Genomic DNA, 22,835 nt, shown 5'->3' on the forward strand with positions numbered 1-22,835 from the left:
GTGTGTCCCCCTGCGGCACAATGCTGCTCTACTGTGGTAATGAAGCCAAATGACGAACATGAAACCCCAGTGAGGAGCCAGCCCCTCCACACAAGCACACACACACACACGGCCCGGTCAGTGCCAAATCTGCCCTGGCACGGTCTGCCAGGGGATGTCCTGCGGCTACACTGCCAACTCACACACCCTTTTATGTTCACCCATGCCCCAATGAGGCTCTCGCACACACACAGACATCACACACACCACACACTGGTAGAGTACTACAGACCAGCATACACAGCTACAGTAATACACACATGTCCAGCTCACACACAGAGAGTGTGTACACAAACTCATGCATATACAAATATACTGAATTGAGCCGGGCTCTTTTGCTTGGTCTGACTTTGTTTATAAAACAGCAGTGTGTAATCCACTGGGATATATAAATAAGCTTTGTAGCGTATAAACAGTTTTATGGACAAGCTTTACACAACTTCTGACATCATTAGAGAGCTAGGCTAGGACCACACCATAATGGGCTGGACACACACACACACACCCACACACACACACACACACACACACACACACACACACACACACACACACACACACACACACACAGCAGTGCTACAAAAAACAGTAGCTTCCTGTTGATGAATCAATCTCTGATGAAAAAACAGCAAACGTAATCCATAAACAATATTCCACCCATAGCGTGTCAGAGTTGACAGCTGCCAAAATAAAAGCAACTGCTCATGACATAGGTCACAGTATGGATTATGTTAATGCTATCATATCAACCTGATCAGCCTGATCGTATAGGCATCAATCCCTATCCCACTACCTGATGTCATTTATCTCAGTCCAAACCAAACAGGGGGCAATGGTTTGCGTGTGCCAAATAGGGCAAAGGACAACTTCTAAATCAATGTGTGTGTCTAAACTGTGTCGTGAAATCAAAGAACAACACGCACATCATTGCCATGCCATCGGCGTGCAAAACAAGTCATTCAATCCAGGGTCCATTAACCTTTTGGTGTAATGGAAATGAAAAGACAGAAAGCGTTTTGATTCTGTCATGGTAAGTTCAGTGTGTATCTCCAGCCACAGTGTATAGATAGACATTGTCCTTGGCCGATCATCCCCTCTCTCAACGCTACAAAGAACTACTCCATAATATCGTATGCGCAATAAATGACCTCCCACACAAATGCTAACAGACTGGCATAGGAAAGACAAGCAGAGAAATGCGCCTGCTAATTCAGCATGAGAGCATGTTTCCACACACCCTCCCAGCAAAACCAAAAGACTCTTTGATGATCCCTGGTGTCGTGACAGACAGTGGTGTATGAAGTGGTGGGGGATTTAGACAGAGATAGATGAGACGTCAACAATGGAGGGGTGATTCTGATGCTTTGTTCTCACACGCACAGAGCGTGGCGTTTTGGCACCAGAGACTGCAGCTGGCTCGTGTGCCAGGCGGCACCCAGACTGCACAGACACACACGCATATTCACATATGATGCACACACATACATACACACACTCACACCAACTGTAATTGATTCAATATCAATTGCGCGCCCCCAATTTGCATTGGCTGTTAACACATAAGCAAATATATATATATATATATATATATATAGAGAGAGAGAGAGAGAGAGAGAGAGAGAGAGAGAGAGAGAGAGAGAGAGAGAGAGAGAGAGAGAGAGAGAGAGAGAGAGAGAGAGAGAGATGAAAGCGGGCGAAGTAGGAGAAGCAAAAGAGAGAACAAGGGAGAAAGAGGGTCAAATGCAATAAAAAAAGGGAAACACAGACAGGAAAAAATGTCATGAGAGAGAGAGACTCTGAAATTTGAGGCCCTGGGTCTGAACCCAGCCTTGTGCAACTGGGTCCTGGACTTCCTGACGGGCCGCCCCCAAGTGGTGAAGGTAGGAAACAACACCTCCACTTTGCAGATCCTTAACACAGAGGCCCCACAAGGGTGCATGCTCAACCCCCTCCTGTACTCCCTGTTCACCATGACTGCGTGGCCATGCACGCCTCCAACTCAACCATCAAGTTTGCAGACGACACAATAGTAGTAGGCCTGATTAACAACAATGACATGACAGCCTACAGGGAGGTGAGGGCCCTGGGAGAATAACCTGCCAGGAAAATAACCTCTAAGTCAACATCAACAAAACAAAGGAGCTGATCGTGGACTTCAGGAAACAGCAGAGGGAGCATGCGCCTATCCACATCGACGGGACCACATTGGAGAAGGTGGAAAGCTTCAGGTTCCTTGGTGTACAAATCACTGACGATCTGAAATGGTCCACCCACACAGACAGTGTGGTAAAGAAGGCGCAACAGTGCCTCTTCAATGTCAGGAGACTGAAGAAAGTTGTCTTGGCCCCAAAAACACTCACAAACTTTTACAGATGTACAATTGACTACATCCTGTTGGGCTGTATGATCTTCAAGGACATCAACTACCCGAGCCACTGCCTGTTCACCCCGCTATCATCCAGAAGGCAATGTCTGCCCAGGTGCATCAAAGCTGGGACTGAGAGACTGAAAAACAGTTTCTGTCTCCAGGCCATCAGACTGTTAAATAGCCATCACTAGCTGGTTTCTACCCGGTAACGCAAACCTGCACTTTAGAGGCTGCTGCACTATATTCATAGGCATGGAATCACTGGCCACTTTAATAATTGAACACTATTCACTTTAATAATGTTTAAATCATGTTTACATACTGCTTTACTCATCTCATATGTATATACTGTATTCTATTCTACTGTATTTTGTCAATGCCACTCTCAATCTGATATTTATATATTTCTTCATCCCATTCTTACATTTTTTGATTTGTGTGTATTGTTGTGTATTGTTACATATTACTGCACTTTTGAAGCTAGTAACACAAGCACTTCGCTACACCCACAATAACATCTGCTGAATATGTGAACGTGACCAATAACATATGATTTCATTTGATTTTGATGCTACGGCTAAGCTAAAGCTTGGCTAGCACGGCTACCCATTCACAGCCCACCTCAATGCACATAAGTGGTTTTTTAATGATGAGCTTGGAGGGTACTATGGTGCTGATGGCTGAGCTATAGTCAATGAACAGCATTCTTGAATAGGTATTCTTCTTGTCCAGATGGGACAGTGTGCAGTGCGATGGTGATTGCATCGTCTGTGGATCTATTGGGGCGGTAAGCAAATGGAAGTGGATTTAGGGTGTCAGATAAGGTAGAGGTGATATGATCCTTAACTAGCCTCTCAAAGCACTTAGTTAGTGCAATGGTTCAGTTACCTTTGCTTTCTTGGGTACAGGAACAATGATGGACATCTTGAAGCAAATGGGGACAGCAGACTGGGATAGGGAGAGATTGAATATGTCCGTAAACACACCAGCCAGCTGGTCTGCGCATGCTCTGTGGACGCAGCTATGGATGCCGTCTGGGCCGGCAGCCTTGCGAGTGTTAACACGCTTAAATGTCTTACTCGCGTCGGCCACAGAGAAAGTGAGCCCACAGTCCTTGGTAGCGGGGCTGCGTCGGTGGCTCTGTGTTATCCTCAAAGCGGGCGAAGAAGGTGTTTAGCTTGCCCGGACATGGCTGCTTTTCCCTTTTGTAGTCCGTCATTGTCTGTAGACCCTGCCACATACGTCTCGTGTCTGAGCCGTTGAATTGCGACTTACGTATGTAATAACTACTCTGTTTTTATTCAACCATATTCCCAGTCACCTTTCCATGGTTAAATGCTTCGCACTTTCAGTTTTGCGCGAATGCTGCCATCTATCCACGGTTTCTGGTCAACAACACAATAATATGCAGAGAATTTTAAAACCAGACCGTTTAGTGGACGCAGGAATATATAGAGCCAGAGAAAGCCACGGGGACAGTGTTGTCTTTGTAATACCAGGGTTCATGGGCTTTGTATGTCATATTGTGATGAAGAATGATTTATTTCAGTGTTGCACAATCATTCATGCTTTATTACCATGACATTATACATGGCACAATCAGTGTCAGTGCTGTGTTAGTATACACAGAACACACAGAAACAGCACAATTGATTAAAACGTCAGTTTGAGGATGAGATGGCATTCAGGAATTTTTAATCCCATTTTTAATCCCAGTTTAGGATTAATAGACTAAAGAGAGTCAAAGATCTCAACCTAGTGTGGTCATATTAAAAATGGCCTTTGTGTGCCACACACACACATCATGTCGGGGCGCAAGTCTTATCGAGGACAACAATCCACATGGAACACACACTCCTCGACAGGTACCGCCTTTTCAAACAGAGCTGTTTGATGAGTAACTAAGGGTATTCCACCACAAGAGCAATGCTCCATATTTTCTTAATAAGGTACATACCAATAACAAACTTCAACTACCACGCCTACCAACGCAATAATAAACAGTCATACATATTAATGTCCGAGCAACAGCGCAAAAACAACCAACAAAGAACAACCAAAATGACTATTGAAAATTTGAATAGCAATTGATGAATATAATTATAGTAACAATAAAAAAAAATTGTAACAAAAAAAAAGAAATCGTTCCACCAAATGTTTCTGAATCATAACATCCGCGCGTAACGCCACTGACACAACCAGACGTGTCTCGCCTGTTACATTGTGATGTAAATACGTCTAATAACCCAGTTTAGCTGCTGACTGAGACCATGTGTGTGCATCTGTGTGTGTGTGCGTGTGTGTGTCATAGTCAGCGTGCCTAAATTTGTTCTGAAATTGCAGCGACATCTTTAAAAACAAAAGGGCTAAGCTGACACGCACACACATAACCACAAACACACACACGAGTCGAGACACAACCCTGGTTAGAATTGCCGATCCATTAAGACTGAACTGAAGCTTGTAAAGACAATGAGCTAGCGAACCAGGTAAAACTGACATACAGCACACACACACAGCACACACACACAGCACACACACACAGCACACACACACAGCACACACACAGCACACACACAGCACACACACACAGCACACACACAGCACACACACACAGCACACACACACAGCACACACACACAGCACACACACACAGCACACACACAGCACACACACAGCACACACACACAGCACACACACAGCACACACACAGCACACACACACAGCACACACACACAGCACACACACACAGCACACACACATCACACACAGTAAGGTTCACCTTACACAACATTTCTCCCCACCAACTTAAAACAGAAACAGGCCTTTCTGGAGGCTATACCAAAAATCAAGCAGCCAATCACAGATCCAAAATGAAAGGATCAAAGGTCAGATCTAAATTATTGTTGATGAGGATGATCTGGGCCAGATCCATTTCCTGAAACTAGGATCTCTAGAGGCAATCAGAGAGTAGCCAGATGGCAAGAGGTGGCATAAAAGAGAAAAACAGTCACTACCCTGCATTTCTATACAACGGCAATTACAAGAATACACACACACATATGAGAAAAAAAACAAACGACTCTTCCTCTGCAAGGCAAAATAACCGAATGTACACTTCGCTTCCCTCTCTGTTATACTGCACAGATACGGAGAGAGTGAAAAAGAAAGAAAGAGGGAGGGAGAGAGAAAGAGCGAGAGACAGAGACAGAGAGACAGAGAGAGAGACAGAGAGACAGAGAGAGACAGAGAGACAGAGAGAGACAGATAGAGAGAGCGAGAGAGATGGAAAAGAAATGGTAGAGAGAATAAGAGAGAGTTAGAGAGATGAGAAGGGAAAAATAGAGTAATAGGGTAAAGAGAGGACTACGAGAGAGTGAGAGTAAGCATGTCTCTGTTTACCAGTGTAAGATGTGGTAAGGAAGAGACCACTGTGAGAGAACCACAGCAGCATTTCTCACAGAGACACGGACACACACCATGCATGCAAGAGGACACAGATACTGCACATTCTCCAGCCACAACAGGACACATACCCACACACAGCACAAAAGAGCACATACACGGACACACAAAAACGGAAGCATACACACACACACATGGAGTGAAACACACCGTAAAACTGTAGCCTACACGAGGAAACTGGGAACACACACCCTGAAAAGCCATGAAGACATATCCTTAAAGAAACCGTGGACACACACACACACAGAAAGAGAGAGAGAGAGAGAGACAAAAACACACACGTCACAGCATCTGTGTATGCCCTCCTACAGGTATATACACACTGCACTACTGTGTAATTACACAAATAAACTCTTTAAGCACACACACACTGACCGATGCCCCAAACCTTTGTTTCCCTGCACGGTGGGTGGGTTGAGTCCACTGCAGGACCAGCCAGTGCACCCACCCTGTGCCCCGCTTTTTTAGGCCATCGCAAAATGGCCACTAACTCAAGGTTACCAGTGTCACTTTGCCATTGGGCTGTATTTGATTACTGTGGAAAACTAACCTTCCCCCCATCCTCTCTCTGTCAACTCAATGGATCTGAGGACAACTGCAGTGCCAAGTTAACCGTTTCCCCTCCGCAGGCTGACACACACACAAACACGCACATACACGTACACACACAGAGCTAGAGATCAGCAGCACTGTCATATCTATGTGTCTCTAATTAAGAACACCAGCCAGTGAGAACCAGGCGATCTGAGACACGGATGAGCTAACGATCCATAAATCAAATCATAAGATGATTCCTATTCTCTTGTGGCTTCCCTGTGACATTTTACAGTTGTGGTTAGCCAGAATAGACCCCGCCCCTAGCCAATCAGTTCTGGCCAATCAGATGTATCACTTAAACGAGGACCGACAGCTGACCCAATCACGGCAGTGCTTTTCTCCCTGGGTCTCTTAGGACCACAAATCCTACAGGGAAAGGGAACATGTGTGCCCAATATGTGACCTCTGCTGTACCCGGTCTACGCCCACACGCACTACACTGCATGACACATTCTGAAGTGCATCAACGCTTTAATACAATCCCCCCCCCCCAAACCCTCAACATAAACACACCCACAAGGGACATACACATTCCCATGTCACTGCATATAATTGCCCTTTGTGACACTTCAAAACTTAAACGCACCCCCATGGACGCCTACCTTTACGGTGCACACACGCTTCCCCGCGTTCACCCACGCCAATAAATATACTGCATTTGAATTTGAAACACAACTCCTATTGTTTGGTTAAAGACAACTTGGTGTGGGGAATGGTAGTTACCAGGGATGTGTTCCTGCTTGGGGCAGATCCCTCTGGGCAACAAGAGGCGGTCGTCATCGCCCCCCGGTGTGGCTTGGACGCCCACCTCCACAGGGCGCCTGCGGAGAGAGGCCGGGAAGGGCGAGGGGGTGAGTGCCAGGCCGGGCGTAGGCGACGGGGGCTTGTCCAGGCCCCTGGCCAGACAGGGGGGTCCGTGGCATCTCTTCCTCTTGTGCTCGATGAAGAGCAGGATGTCCCCCAGGGGGAAGGTGGCCTGGCACTGCCCACAGGTCAACAGATCCTGCTCTGTCGCCACGGCAATCCGTAGTGTGCCTGTGCCATTCTCCGAACGGTCTGAGCGTTCCGAGCAGCGTTCTGACGAGAGCTCCTCCGAGGCGACGGCAGACAGGGGCTCGGCTGTAACCCGGGAACGAGTGAGAGACAGAGGGAGGGAGGGAGGGAGGGAGGGAGGGAGGGAGGGTGAGAGAGAGAGAGAGAGAGAGAGAGAGAGAGAGAGAGAGAGAGAAATCAGAGGTGGTGTGTTCAATTGAGCAGTATCAATAACAGTGCAAAACAATGGTCACATGCTTTGGGTTTTTCTCTCTCACCATTCTGCCTAGACTAGTAGTAGTCGTCAGACTACACCCCCAGTAGTAGTATTAGCAGTAGAAGTCATGTCTGGGTGGTGTTGCAGAGCAAGAATGGTGACTAAATCTCTGTGAGACTGGCATTAGACAGACAGCTCCACTTAACACTCATAAGTCTTTCAACTTCACACTCTCACCACTCCTACATCCATTGAAATGAATGCAACAACAACTGAGAAAGGCGTGTAATTAAAGCTGGGAGTTATAATGGATAAGAAATGTTATTTGCGATTGTAGAAACATAGAGCTGTGAGAAATGAAGCCATAGTCTGATGGATAATAAATGGGATAATTTAAGTACTGTTTTATAGATCGGTAGAAATCAAAAGCTCAGTAGGACAGAGACAGTTGGGTAACTCAACATACTAAAGGGAAAAAATAAAAAGTTATTCTAATATATTTTTCTAAAATGTGTTTTTCATATTCAAAAGAGTTGGCTATTCTTGGGTGGTGAAGACTAATAGTTCATAGGACATAGCTTGCTTCTTTCAATTCATTACGTGGAAAATTACAAATGTGTCCGACATATGTGCAGAAAAGACAAGCAGCCTCAGTGTGTCGAAATAATTTTTAAAAAACCATCCTGGACTCTTTACATGTGTGTGACTTACAGTTTCTAGATAACCACTTTTACAGACGGAAATCGGCCAAAAGGAACCTTTCAAGTACATTCCTCGCCATGGAACCCGGGGTTAACGCTTGACTCGTTTTAAAGTTGATTTTGTCACACGGGGAGTGTCAGTCTTGTTGTACACGGACGACGAGCTGTGTGAATGAGATATTTTACCACAGAGGGAGGTTAAACAGGAGTCTCAGTAGCCTACTATTGAGCGGCTCATGGTGTTTGAAATCTTTTGCTCTAAGGTGAGAGTAGCTCTCCTTTAGCTTCTTAATGGGTAAGCATCTTGACCTTCTTTACTAAGCTGCCAATTTCACATTTTAATTAACCTAAAACCACTGAGAATCAAAAAATAGATTTTAATTTGTAGTGGCTGATGATTGGTAGGAATGTTTGATAAAAGAGATAGCATCCTGTGAACTGAGGTTAAATGTATTTCTGCCCAACCTAGAGACAGATAGAGAATAGATAGAGGGAAATAGTGTGTGAGAGAGAGAGAGAAAGAGAGAGAGAGAAAGAGGAGAAAGAGAGAGAGAGAGAGAGAGAGAGAGAGAAAGAAAGAGAAAGAGAGAGAGAGAGAGAGAGAGAGAGAGAGAGAGAGAGAGAGAGAGAGAGAGAGAGAGAGAGAGAGAGAGAGAGAGAGACATCGAGAGAGAGAGGAATGTGGAGTAGCTCCCAGCGCGCGAGAGGAAATATGATTTGAACGAGCAATCCTACATGACATCTGCGAGCGATCTGGGACATAGAGATAACATGTGATAAATTCTGGCGGCCGGTTACTACCTTTAATTTAACGTCAGGTCAACCACCAGAACGGCCAGGGTTATACAACAACGCTGGGCATTAAATTCACTGGATAAAATCAAATGAAAGCAGACTAAGCCCTCACCTTAAACTTGAACTGAGAGTACATTTTAGAGTTGCATAATGCATTGTTGTATTTTCATTAAAAAAATAGATAAACAACAAATGTAATCCCAAAGTCTAACACCTATTTTCATGATGATATCATTTGATTGCATATTTGTTTTTGTTTTGATGAGCATTTGCACGTACTTAGCACCATATCTAGCCGACTACATTGAACTGCTTTTAATGAAATTGAAAGAGAAGAGAAACAGAGCCTGGACATATATTTTTGAACATTTACACATTATGCATAATAGCACTTCCACACTACATTTCCCCCTCCTAAACTAAATGTGATGCTATCAATATCAGATTAGCACAAATGTAGGCTGCACCAGAGCAGCAACACTGAGCTAAATGATATTGTATTCCTATTAAATGTGCGGGATAAACATGATTCGTCACTAATTCAATGTTGCGTGGCAAATCAATAAACAGAAGATGAAAACTGTTGTGGAACAATTGTTTTCTAACAGGCTATATAAAAATTAATTCATTAATGCATTTGAAGCGAATTTCATTCTGCATGATATTAAAACAACTGTGGCTGTGATGTTTGACGCACAGCCCCATAAGAATAAAAGGTGGTAAACATAAGTAGCATATCTCTTCTCCTACTTCTGTAAATTCCATTACATTTCAAGGGGTTTGATTAGTTTAACATTAACACTAATGATCGCCTTCCTTATATGAAGGAAATATGGACAAATATATAATTTGGGCATAGGCCTTTTCGTCCTATTACTAAATATTTGCTCAAAAAGCAAAAATTCGAACCTTCATTTAGATCCATCATATAAGTCGGCCTACCTTTTATATGAACACGTTTTTATATTAATTTCACCTTAAATACATACATTTTCATTGTAAAATAGGATATCCTCTACCATTTCCAATGGAATAAAAATAGGTCTGAATCTATAGAGATTTTTGCCTTTAGATTTAACAAGATAAAGGCCTGCAGAATGTTGACATTTGTAATGATATTTGTTTAACTTCTATACCCCTGTAGAAAAAAACGGTGCATTCGAAACTGGAGAGTAAATAGGACACGGGGGGAACGCGCCGTATACCTTATATGTTTCCCTGTATTCTAAACATATCATCAAATATGTAGATTGAGATGGCGGTGAAATTGATCAGGTTCAAGTTCACATCCAGTTTCTGATCGTCGTCTGCCTCCTAGCGACGAAATTCCGACAGGAACAAAAGTCTGGCGATGCAGCTGGTCTGTATGCCCCCTGGCTGCATTGAGCCCCAGATATGTGGCCACTCGACTAAATACGGAAACCTAATAATGCCGGACGATACAATACAATGTTACAACAACGTGGATCTGTGTAGGGCATGTTATCTGTGTAGGGCATGTTATCTGTGTAGGGCATGTTATCGCATATAACACCATTCGAGCGCTACTGAAGGAAGGGTTGCAAGACGTATACACCGTGTAGCAACATCGGGCTGGCTACCTTGGTCATTCTTCTAGTTACAAACGCATATAGCTGCCTGCTGCTTGTAAACACTGTAAACATGGTGGTAATGTTTCCAAACGAAATCAACGAACAAAGGCTCCATATCAAAATACATGTGCGCGTAATGGAGTTTTCCATAACAGTAGTTCAACTTAAAAAAGTATCATTATTAAACACTTCCGTTACATTGTTATTACCTTCTAAATAACATGACAGTGTTATTCTTGTATTCTCTTACCTTCGGGTAATGAACTGCTTGATAAACTAAAACAAATGGCTCCAAATATGGGTTTGTAAAAAGTAGGAAGAAAAACATGAAATATAAAAAGCGTGGCTCCTGTTGCTCTTTACAAAAGCACCCAATTTTACTAGGCTACTTGAGAAGCATAGGCTATAATTCCTGCCACTATACCAGAACACCGTACAGAATCAATGTAGGCTAAACACTACAATCCATTTGATAAGGATATTTGGACAAGCAGGGTACAAATAGGCCGTTATTGACATCTATATCGACTCTGTTGGCAGATGAGCTACACGCGCATGCACGCGGTGCCTGTAAACAGCCGGACACGAGATTTTTCCCAATCAAAATCCACTTCTAGTTTTTTGAAAACCTTCCAAAAATAGCACGAGAGGGGGGAAACCTGCCACGATCCAAGACAGGCACCGATACCGGAAATTCCGTGCGATATTCTACATAACTCCGCGTAAAGAATAGGCTAAACTCATAGGCTCCGCGTACCTTAACGTAGCCTATGCACTTTAGTGGCTGAGGCAACCGGAGCACTAAAGCCAGTGCAGTGCGTATGAATGTAATTCCATTCTCGCTGCAAACTTCTCCGATTTTTCTCAGGGATGAAAGCTGGATCAAACTTTTCTCTTTCAGCTTTGGGTAGGATATGCTTTGCGCGCATAGGTATTTTACCCAGGTAGATTATCGGCAGGCTTTCACGGTGAAGTCCACTTGACTGCGGGTCCGTGCTGTCCAGTGTCCAAAGTGCCCATGAGAATCACGCTCCTGGTAACCCATTTTCCGCTTTTCTGAATGGAACCAGTATTGGGCTGGGTAGAAAAGGAGTGTGGTAAAAGTAGAAATGACAATGTAGGTGTACTTACGCGAAAAATCCCTTTTGCTTAAGTGCTGGGGTTTGCCTTGCTTGCGGCGAGACATGGTGGCTGGTGGCGGCGTTCAGCTCGGTTCACATCGGGAGAGCCGGGTTAGAAGGGAGACTCCAGAGAAAATATCTTCATCAATGCCTTTGATATCCAAAATAAATTAGAAATAATACAACGATGGCGCAGGGAAGATGTATAGTGGGATCGCCGTCATGGCTTTTTTGAAAATAGAGCGAGAGAGAGATGGAAAATGGCAAAAGCCCCCCTGAGCTGCAAGTTCAAGTGCGGACGTGACGTTTCTGCGAACTTGAACGTCAGGAGATGGATGGACACAGACATACAAAACATGGGCAGGGCGAAACGGCAAAGTGGGAGGAGGGAAGGGAAATAACAAAACCAATGGACACTCATTAGGGGCTGGACATGAAAAATAGACCCGGAGAAGCCAATGGACAGAAAGATCAGGGGGCCGGACAAGCGGCATTTGGGGGAGGTAGTGTGTGATCGCAAGGGAGAGAGAGGGATGTCTAATGAAAGCAATGTGCACTGTGTGTGTGTGTGTGGGGGGGGGGGCGAAGGAAAACAGCAAGAAAAGCCAATGGACAGGAGCTCGGAGGGGGCCGGACATATGCTGCATGCGGGGAGGGAAAGAGAAAAAGAGAGCGAGAGCGAGAGAAACACAGAGAGACGTTTAACAGATGAAGTCGCAGTGGTGGACATTGTGGAGCCATCAAATCAAATCAAATTGTATTGGTCACATACACATATTTAGCAGATGTTATTGCGGGTGTAGCGAAATGCTTGTGTTCCTAGCCCCAACAGTGCAGTAGTATCTAACAGTGCAGTAGTATATAAAACAATTCACAACAATACACACGAATCTAAAATTAAAATAATGGAATTAAGAAATATATAAATATTAGATCGGAGTGGCATTGACTAAAATACAGTAGCATAGAATAAAGTACATCCATATGAGATGAGTTAAGCAGTATGTAAACATTAGCCATGTGGTAGAAAGAGAAACATTGCAAGTCACACTCTGTGTGTGTGTGTGTGTGTGTGTGTGTGTGTGTGTGTGTGTGTGTGTGTGTGTGTGTGTGTGTGTGTGTGTGTGTGTGTGTGTGTGTGTGTGTGTGTGTGTGTGTGTGTGTGTGTGTGTGTGTGTGTGTGTGTGTGTGTGTGTGTGTGTGTGTAGAATAGGTAAAAAAGGAGAAAGGGCAAAGCGCCATTGAAAGGAACGAAACGGAGCGGGTAAATATCGGGTTGCATGAACAGGACAGACAGGTTCTGGAAAGAGGGCACAGGGGGTATAGAGAACCATCCCGGGACCAAAAATCTTTTAACTCGTGGAAACAAGAGAGGAGTCCAATCCGTGCTATACCGATGTTTGAATACAGAGTTGGGTTTGGGGTTCAGTGGGCAAGGTTAGCGGGCACTATAGTATACAACTTCGAGACTATATGCTTTCAGTGCAATCCAAACTCCTTGACGAACAGAACGTGGGAGTATGCCCATAAGCGCCTTTGTAGGCTAATAAGTTTCAGATGTGTTTCAGGTTGGACCGGTGGTTGGGGGAGGGGTGTAAATACTCACATAATGGGGGTTTGGTAATATAAAACGAGCTAAACACCGCCCGTGCAGACTAAATAACGACACCGTAAGAAGACATCATGCAAATAAAAAATGCAATGACAAGATGGGGCTGTGCGCGGGGAGGGTGGAGGAAAGGAGAGAAACAGACTATAGCGAGCTATAGCTGAAGTGTGACTAGACAGCGACCGAAGCATAAGCACAGGAGTGAAGAACCGCGCGCCAGGCAAGTGCTGCACACACGGACTTGGGACACAGAGCATTATAGGACGGAGAGAAAGACAAATATAAAGAGAGCGAGAGAGAGACACGACCCGGAGTGGTGGAGGTGCTACGTTCAACGTCGACGAAAAAAAATGTATAACCAGTGAGTGAAATATTTTACAGGTTGCGACTAGTTGTTCGTTGCGCGCGGACGAGGCTTGGTGCCTGGTGTGCTGTGGTGCATATGGGAGGACTGAAGGCTATGCTTACAGGCTGTGTAATGACGGGGCGTCAAAGTTCAGGCGCTGATAAAAGAGGTTACAGACGTTGCCTAATTCCGTTGAACGACAGCACGGACGCTGCAGATACAAATCCTATGTTCAATTGTTATATAGCCTTTGGCAATAACATTATTACAGCACATTAGAGTTGTATCTTATACAGACGCAAGGCTGCTTGGTCGAATTGTCTTTTTCGCGTACACGCAAGGAATACAAAAACCGTCTATCACCATCACCACATTTATTTCACTTTCTCAAAAGTTTTTACGCAAGCAATAAGGACTTAGAAACATTCAATACCCATTGTAACAGTTATTTGTAAATATGACAATTCTCCACTTTTCTGATATGTACAAAATTGACCAGTGATCATTCCAGATGTTCCCTATATAGTGCTGAGAGCGCGGAAGAGATGAGAGGAATTATCAGTGACTGTTTCAGAACAATCTCACTTTTCCACGGTCCCCAATTTAAAGATTCGCCACTGATAACTTTAAATGCAGTTCTCATCGTCTGTTTGGAGTCATTTTCGTCCAATTACGCACAATGCAGCCTCTTTGAGACTTGTTCTGGAACGGCCATTAGGCTATAGTAATTGAAAGTAAATATCAAATAGGAACAGCTATAAATTGAGAATTGTTTAATGTCTAAATAACCGTTTTAAACAGTTGGATACTTAATGCAATAGTTTGCAATTTAAACTAATCCAATCTTGGCCATTTATCCTAAGGGGTTTAAAAAATGAAGATATTTTTTATTCTGTGAATTTATGGCTAAATATTTAGCCAGTTTCAATTGTCTCAGTCTTGCATACAGCGGGACATGATTGTCTGATCCAAAAGGTGGGCTAATCACAATGTACCATTGACCTAAATCAAGTGGATGTGTTGCTTGTGTCCCCACACTGGCGTATATAGGACTTAATACTGTTGGGACACACTTTTGATTCCCTTGATGGACTTACCTTGAATGTCGCTGTAATTATTTGAGGACACTGGCATGCATTTAAGATCAGGCTTTACGCGCATGGAGCAATGGTTCAAATAAACAATGTTACAAGGAAATTCACTTGTAGCCTTAACTACGATTGTGTATCCTACTGTTTTCAATTAATACATATCGATATAAAATAGGGCAGTGAATATCATCGGGATCATTCATTAAACAGCCTGTTATGTTACTATATAGTGACAGCCGGCCACCACGGCCTCTTCAAATTGGTAGGATTCACTGATATGCTTCACACATAGGCTTCACATAGATTCTTATCTTAGTGTGGACCGCCCACCATATAGCATCCCAATGATTGAAATGCAGATTTGTAGAGACATTTCCCACAATAGCGTTGAAGAACAGCATCATAAAGGTGTAAACAAGTTGAAAAGATAACATGCTAAAGTTTTTTTGTTGTTGTTAACAATTTGGATTCATATCGATTCCCCCCCAAACTGCCACAATAAAAAAAGAACGCCACTTTATAGGCCTACTGTATAAGTAATTATAGTATTTCATGGACAACGCGTTTGTAAACTGTTGAGGAGTCTAGGCTACTGTCGGTATGCGTGAAAGCTCTTGTGGGGCCCTCGCTTTATACATCCATATTCTACGGCACTGAGCGCTAACCTTGACCTCTCCCTACACCCCACTCCATCTGTTTGCACAAAGAATGTTCCCCCCCGCTCACTCAAGGCGGACATTGATCAAAGCCAAAGAGCGCTACGACTCGTGCAGGAGGGAGCCCAGGCCGCGATAATCTCAATATGCAAATACCGTGCCCGATTCCGTCAGAAATCAGTCAGGCGGTGTTAATGCATTAGAGATATCCACGTAGCACCACATTGCATGGATGCATGGACTGACATGCACTACGTGCACGTGTGTGTGTGTGTGTGCGCGCGCGCGTGCGTGCGTGCGTGTGTGTGTGTGTGAGAGAGAGAGACAGAGAGAGGAGGGTTACCATGTTTATTTACAATACGTTTTCGTAGACTTGTGTTTGAAGGGAATTCATAATAAATAATGGGCTATTGACCAGTGATCTCAATCTATTTTAATCGAAAAGAGAAATACAAAACACTCCCTTTTTGTCTTTTAGCCTAACCTAATGCAAACTAATATGTTATAAAAAAAACTCAAAATCATGTCCATGCATAGCCTACTCTCCAAGTGCGGGAGCCCAGAAGAAACTGAGTGATTGGGCTCTCGTACACATTTCAATATATGGAAATGACCAAAGGTTCGCGCAATAAATCAGTGCTCGATATACACAACACATTCTCTGTGTCTCTTCATGCTTCTCTCTACCCATTTCTATTGGACTATTCAACCGCTTCTGCTGTGAATGATATTTTATTTTTCAACCTTTATTTAACTAGGCAAGTCAACAAATTAATAAACCCTCCCCTAACCCGGAGGACCATGGGCCAATTGTGCGCCGCCCTACGGCCGATCACGGCAGGTTGAGATATAGCCCGGGATCGAACCAGGGTCTATAGTGACGCCTCTAGCACTGAGATGCAGTGCCTTAAACCGCTGCGCCACTCGGGAGCCTTACCTTTAAACGTCGGAGTTATGACATCAGAGGGCATATCTAAAAGCAGATTTTGGCTAATCTGTAGAAAATACATCGTGAGAAGTGCATGCAGGCCTACACAAATAGGTCATGCATAGATGTTTGGGGGTTGTTTTACATTCTATCTGCGTACCAAGAAGTGATGTAGATTAAAATACCTAAGATACTTCTGGGTCTGTACTGGACTTAGTTCACTCGCTTTCAGTCCAGGATAATAATAATTGGATGTCTAAAAAACAACTAACAATTAAGTTGTTTCACTTTGATAAGAGTCCCACAAAAGTAATCTCATGCGCGATGTGTCAGGAAAACACTCACCACCCACTTCAATGTGTTTGTGGTGGGTCTTTACGCACAGAGGGCTCCACGCGCGGTCAGATGTAGTAGAGAGGGCATTCTGGCCGGGCTACCTCAAACTGAACATTTCGGACAAAATGCAGCCCCCCCCCTTCCCCCTGTCTGTCTCTCTCTTGCTCTCTCTCTTTCAGCATTGTCCTCTCCCAGCAAAGAAGATGGAAGTTTCTCTTTACAAATCAGAGAGAAAACCAGGGAATTAGCTCAAAATCCTTGTTAAATCGAGCCTTACCTTGTCCGAATAATATCAAGCTCTGCTGGTCGAGGCATGATTCCCAGCCTTACAATTAATATTAAGGACTAGATTTCAAAATGTGGCGTTATCACACCGAGAGATGGGCGCGCATGCCGCCCAGGCTTCGGCAGATATTAGATAACATTTGAAGGATTATGCGGCTATAGGCCAAATTATCACCCTGAGCTCCCATTCTCTCCTCGCTCCTAGTGTGTGTTTGTGTGTCTTTTTAATTCATCAAATTAATTACATAACTCGGGCGTTAATGGAAACGGACAGGTTTCCTATACCACCAACGCCCATCTCCCTCGGACGGGCTGCGGATACCACACAGCAATCTGCGACAATCTCCGCGTAATGCATGACCATGTTTATGGCTGCAGTAGTTAATAAGTCGGTGTTAATTTTACACTGAACGCTTGTTATGATGATAAATGGGGAGGCCGAGATGGTCCACGTGGGACATCAACCATTTATTTGTCTGTTGAACGGAGGCCTGCCTCCTATGTCAGTGCAATAATGTTAGTTGCGTAGAACTGAAATACCATGACGGACGTTTATCCAAGAGCGAAGCGCACACCCTTGGCACGCTGACGTATGCTACCCCGGACACAAATGTTCAAACGTGGGCTCCACATCGCAATCCCAGTCTCTTTAAAAGTTTAGCGCACGAGGTTTCCTTCATAGGCTAATAAATAGCCTACTGTTTGTTGTATTTTCATAGTTGGAATTTTTCATGGAATGCTGTATGTTCAAGGGTTTATCACAGACCTAATATAAAATCACACGTTTATCATAACCAACTTTTAGGTTCATCCAAGTAATAAATAATAAGCCAAAGCCTACTAGTATTCATATATTCACAAACATAAAAGTGATAGCCCACATGGTAGGCATAATGTATTCACTCCTTGAAACTTATCTAGATACAGACTATGCCATTTTCAGTTTTGTCTCGCTTTGAGGTGGCCATGGCATTGGCATGACTTCCACAATCATGGACTCAGACGCCCTCTAGCGTCAACAATCAGTAAATCACAGATGCATGGTCAGTCCAGTCCAAGAGCTCCCACTTGAAATTGGCAGCATATTACAATATTGTACACTATACGCAATTTCCTGGTTTACTCCCCGTAGGAGACTTGCACTATGAAGACTTTGAACATTGGTAGGTCTATATCCGAGTAGGGTTAGAGTTATTTTCCGGGAGAAATTTGAGATCTATCGAAATTCCAATGTTGATGCTCAACTCCTCTTTAGCCTAGGCCCTACTCCATCTACAGGAACAAATAAATCGATTGAAATAGAATGTATAATCACGGGAGTGAGATTATTTCTAAACAAGGTTAAGCGGGCTAATGTAACAGAACAACGAACAAGGCAACTTGAAATGGAGAATCTGAGAAAAGGTTAGTGAAAATGTCTACAGGCCTACATGTTGCGTCACCTGTTTCAACTACTATTTTAAACATTAGGCCTAGTTGGAAAACATCATGTTTGAAGTAGACTAGGCCCGCAGTTTACAATGTTTTGCCGAATATATGTCGAATAGATATATTTGAATATATGCAGTGCGTCAGGAAATAGGTCAATGTCATTTGTATTCCTGAAAAAACGAGTAGTGAATTGAAAGTCAATTTATTGATGTGGAGGGAAATCCTCATATAATCCGCAGTTTTTATTTAAGAAATTGTTCAGTTTTTCTTTTCATTTTTTTTCGCTAGACCTGAAAGGTCAGACCAATACATAGTTAAGCTACGGTTTTTGAAAGACATGAAAACCATCTTTGATACTTATTTGACAAACGGATAAAACTCACATTCTCGGGAAACAAAACCTCCCCTCTGTTTGTGTCGTGTTAGGCCTACGTTGTCGTTGTAGCTATAAAGACATTCAGTTTTGTTATGTGAAGCTCGACACACAAAAGGGCTGATCATGCAGGTGCAATGTATTAGTCTGCTCTATTACATGATCGTGATTGATTTAGCTAGGCCTATTTATATTTCCATGTATATATTATTATTATTATTATTATGCCTATTATTATTATTATTATGCCTATTATTATTATTACGCTATTAATCACGTTTTTTTAGTGACAATCTGTCCTCAAAATAGGCTAAGCATGTCACCATACAGTAGAACTGTGGAATGTCTCTCCATGTCAAAGTCAATTCATTCCAACTGTTTGTGCTCTTATAGCCTGCGTGGCGTTTATTACCTTCAGACAGATGAATGGGACATGCCTCAGAGAACTTAGTGATAAATCATGTATTTTTAATGAATATCAATAGAAGAAACCCCAAGACATAGCCCGCTATCTAATTTGATTAAACTGTGTTTAGGGTGAGTGGAAGTCTCTTACGGGGGAATAGTGTAGTAATGACTCGGCGGGTGTTCCACCAGTCTATTTTAATGATCTAATGGACTCCCAGAGAGTTTAACTCGGCGCTGTTCAAATGATTAACACCGACGAAAAATAGCATTACTTCTGACATGATTCTTAATATCCGTCCTATAGGCACAGCCGCCCGCCCACTACCCATGATATCTGTTTGGGGGATGTGCAGGTGCATGTGCACGTTGTCTATAATAACAATTTATGTAGCACGCAAAAGGTCAGAGCGCAAGGACAGCAATATCCATAGGCCTAAATGAGCACAACGAAAATATTAACCAAAGCGAAAGAAAAAGGTAGAGAACGCCAAATAAAAAGGTAGGGTAGAGAAAATATGGTAGAGGAAAAATGTAAACTGCCATGAAGGAGAAACTTCATGTCAATCAAAAAGTGATATGACAGATAAATCAGTTATTTTAGGATGGTGTCCTACACAAATTAAGGAGAGTGGGTTGTTAGGACTAGGTCTAATTGTTGCATTAGCCTATGCAACAGTTCATTTCAGAACCATGGACAGCGTACATTTTTTCCCCCCCACTTAACAATTTCATCTGGCGCACCAAACATCAACATTTCGCCAAAACTATTCTGCTCTGCCTCTTGGCAACACATAGGCCTATGTGCATCGATCTTTAAAACAAAAGGAAAACCTTTCAGATACAAAACGAATTGTAGGTTAACCAAATGTAGACCTATAGGCCTAGGTATAAATATATTTGCGGTGGACAGGCCTACATGTGGACCACTGATGTGCAGCACCTACCTTTGTTAAGGGTTATGGTTAGGGTTTAGTGTTAAGGGAAGGGAGGGGAAGGGAAAGTTGTTAAATTGCTTAATATGTTGGAGCTGAACAACACGGCTCCTTTGTACTGTACAGCAGCCATTTTGCAGTAGATAAGTTAGTCGTTTTCAAAATCGCATACCCGTGTATTGACATTAATTTGAGTCGATTTGCTCACCCTTTTCTTCCACAGTCTTTTATTTGTAAATAATAAAAATGAACTCTTGAATATAAAACATACACGTCAGTAGAGCCACATCTGTTATACAAACAAGAAATGTAGCAGTGAATACTTATTTCCTAGATATCGTGTTTTTGAGTGGATACCCATGGACTGTAAACAATCAGTATCGTGGAGTAATACTGACAAAGGAAAGGGCAGTGGGCCTAACCGCAAGGTGTTCAACTGAAAGGTCAGCAAACAAGATTTTCATTGGCTTTTAAGTTCAGTCCAAACCATGAGAAAGTAGGGGGATTAAAAGTTTTGCGGTTAAAGAAACAAGATGGAGTGTGTCGCAAATAGTCATGTTGGTGTTGGCTGCCATTACGAGACACTGACAGGTCTGTTGGCTCCCTCTTGTGGTTGGGCACCGCTCAGCGTCTCTCGCAGCACAGGGCATGGGGCTCTGATCTGTTTCCAGAGGACCAGGAATGTTTGGATCGTTTTGTGTGTGTGTGTGTGTGTGTGTGTGTGTGTGTGTAAATATTGTCAAACTTCTCCCCCTGACTCATATTTACAACGTGTGTGTGCGCGTAGGTAATGTGTGTAGTCAGATACACTCATTTGCTAATCATATATCTATATTTTTATAATTTCTGTCAAGTCATAATTTTACTTCATATACATTAAGCTCTGTTTTTATACACACATTCTCAACCTCTGTTTCTAGCCCCACTGTCATAGACTACTGTTAAAGCACCTAGATCCTCAGATAACTAGGGGGTTCCAGTTTGCTCAGTACTATGATAGAGCACTGCTCTCCAAAGGGTTCAAAAGGAACACAAGAAAATAAAAAAGGCTTTTGGAGACTTCCTAATATGGAAATTCATACCCAGAGTTGGAGGTGTGGCCTGGGCGGAGCTTATTCCCCCGGTGTCCGCCCTTGGATGGCGGATGGCTTTTCTGTTTGTATTCATATTCAGTACGAGCAAACTGTACAAGTACATGCAACATACAAGCTGGCCTAATGTATGTGGAACTAACACACATTTAGTCTCTTTTTTTTTAAAGTAATTTGTCTGGCTTTTGTTTTACAAAAAAAATGTGCATGCAGCTTGGGCCGGGGTCCCGAGTCATGCTGCGCCTGCCTCGCTCGCGGGGGCGGGATGAGAGGGGGGTGTGACAAGACCTCTGCAGGTCTGCAGACCACCGTCACTCGAAACCAAATACACGCACAGGGAGTCTGCACCACATGGTACCTTTCTGAACTCTAGGCAAATAGAATAAAATATATCTAACCATAATTTGGCCTCTGCTTTTCTTTCTCTTTCATAATCAAGCCTTGTCCAAAAAATAATCAAGCTTTTGTGCTTGCTTTGATCTTAGAACAAGTGTTTTTTCCACCTGTGCAGACTCCCTTCCCTAAGAGATTGTGCAACCAGCCCAACCCTCACAGACACCTATAGTGACGCCATGACGGCATCAATGCTGAAACACATTGTGATGGGCAACTGTCGGTAGGGCATCATCAATCTTATCTCTTTGTCTCCTGCACACTCTTTATGGCCTCACAATAACCTCTTCACTGATTGGCTTCACCAAGGCTGGGCTGACATCCCTTGTGCCACCTAACAGAGTGGGCTGCATGAGTCCCTTCTATCTTAGGAGCATGTGCCATAACACACTCAATGGCGGGAGAGGAGGAATGGACAAAGACGAGACAAAGAAAGGAGATGTCAGAGACGAGGAGGAATACAAGAGGTGAGACTCAGGAGTAAGGCCCCAGCAGCCCAGAGAAAGGCGGGAAGAGGGAAGGGAGGGAGGCATGGGAAGTGATTGTCAGAATCCAGGTAAGCTCTGATTGGCTAGTTCTCTTTCTCCTTTCCTTTCCTTCCTTTCTCTCTCTCTATCTATCTCTATTTCTCTCTGATTTGCTCTATTGCCCTAAGGGAAATTGGCCCTAGGTATGTGGTCATGCACTCTGGTCATTTGTTGTTCATTGGTTGTGGTCCATTTGGGTTTGTGGTTGCGTTGCGGTCACTAAGAGCGCATATTAGCTGGTCCTGAGCTGTCCAGGGATGTCTGGGATGCCCGCCGCGTGAGCGAGGCTAATGTAGGGTCCACCAATGAGGAAGGGGGAAACAGTTTATACCAGCCAATCACTGTGCTAGAGAGGTCCAGCTCCTCCAATAGGATCTGTGCAACTCCCATGAAGCATTTGTGGTCCAGTCGCCCGTAGTCGCCCCAGACTATTACCTGTGGAAGGTGAGAGAGATATGTTAGGCCAAGGAAACACGCACGCACAAACACACATAGTACAGCT

At 43.6% G+C, this 22,835-nt stretch overlaps 2 protein-coding genes and 1 long non-coding RNA gene across 9 annotated transcripts in view; 1 reads left to right on the forward strand and 2 right to left on the reverse strand.

Annotated features, from left to right (window-relative positions):
• Nucleotides 1–12,276, reverse strand: part of LOC115153202 (B-cell lymphoma/leukemia 11A-like) — a 50,730-nt gene extending 38,454 nt beyond the window's left edge. The window contains exons 1-2 of the mRNA XM_029698394.1: nucleotides 11,938–12,276; nucleotides 7,193–7,588 (exon numbers count right to left, since the gene is read on the reverse strand). Of these exons, the coding sequence (XP_029554254.1) occupies nucleotides 7,193–7,588; nucleotides 11,938–11,992 (451 nt within the window). The 5' untranslated portion in view covers nucleotides 11,993–12,276. The remainder of the gene's footprint in view (nucleotides 1–7,192; nucleotides 7,589–11,937) is intronic.
• Nucleotides 12,277–13,527: 1,251 nt separating this feature from the next.
• LOC115153204 (uncharacterized) lies at nucleotides 13,528–22,241 on the forward strand. Its single transcript, XR_003867658.1, has 2 exons — nucleotides 13,528–13,897; nucleotides 21,925–22,241. It is a non-coding gene; the product is annotated as an uncharacterized LOC115153204 (long non-coding RNA).
• The window catches only part of LOC115153203 (regulating synaptic membrane exocytosis protein 1), a 66,727-nt gene continuing 64,424 nt past the window's right edge, over nucleotides 20,533–22,835 (reverse strand). For 6 of the 7 annotated variants that reach the window (XM_029698401.1, XM_029698400.1, XM_029698399.1 and 3 more), the window contains one exon: nucleotides 22,553–22,768. In XM_029698401.1, the coding sequence (XP_029554261.1) occupies nucleotides 22,553–22,768 (216 nt within the window). Of the gene's footprint in view, nucleotides 22,769–22,835 lie in introns of all 7 variants that reach the window. The other variant, XM_029698395.1, reaches the window with a different exon arrangement.

Source organism: Salmo trutta, chromosome 18 (genome assembly GCF_901001165.1).
Source record: "Salmo trutta chromosome 18, fSalTru1.1, whole genome shotgun sequence".
Lineage (NCBI taxonomy): Eukaryota > Metazoa > Chordata > Actinopteri > Salmoniformes > Salmonidae > Salmo > Salmo trutta.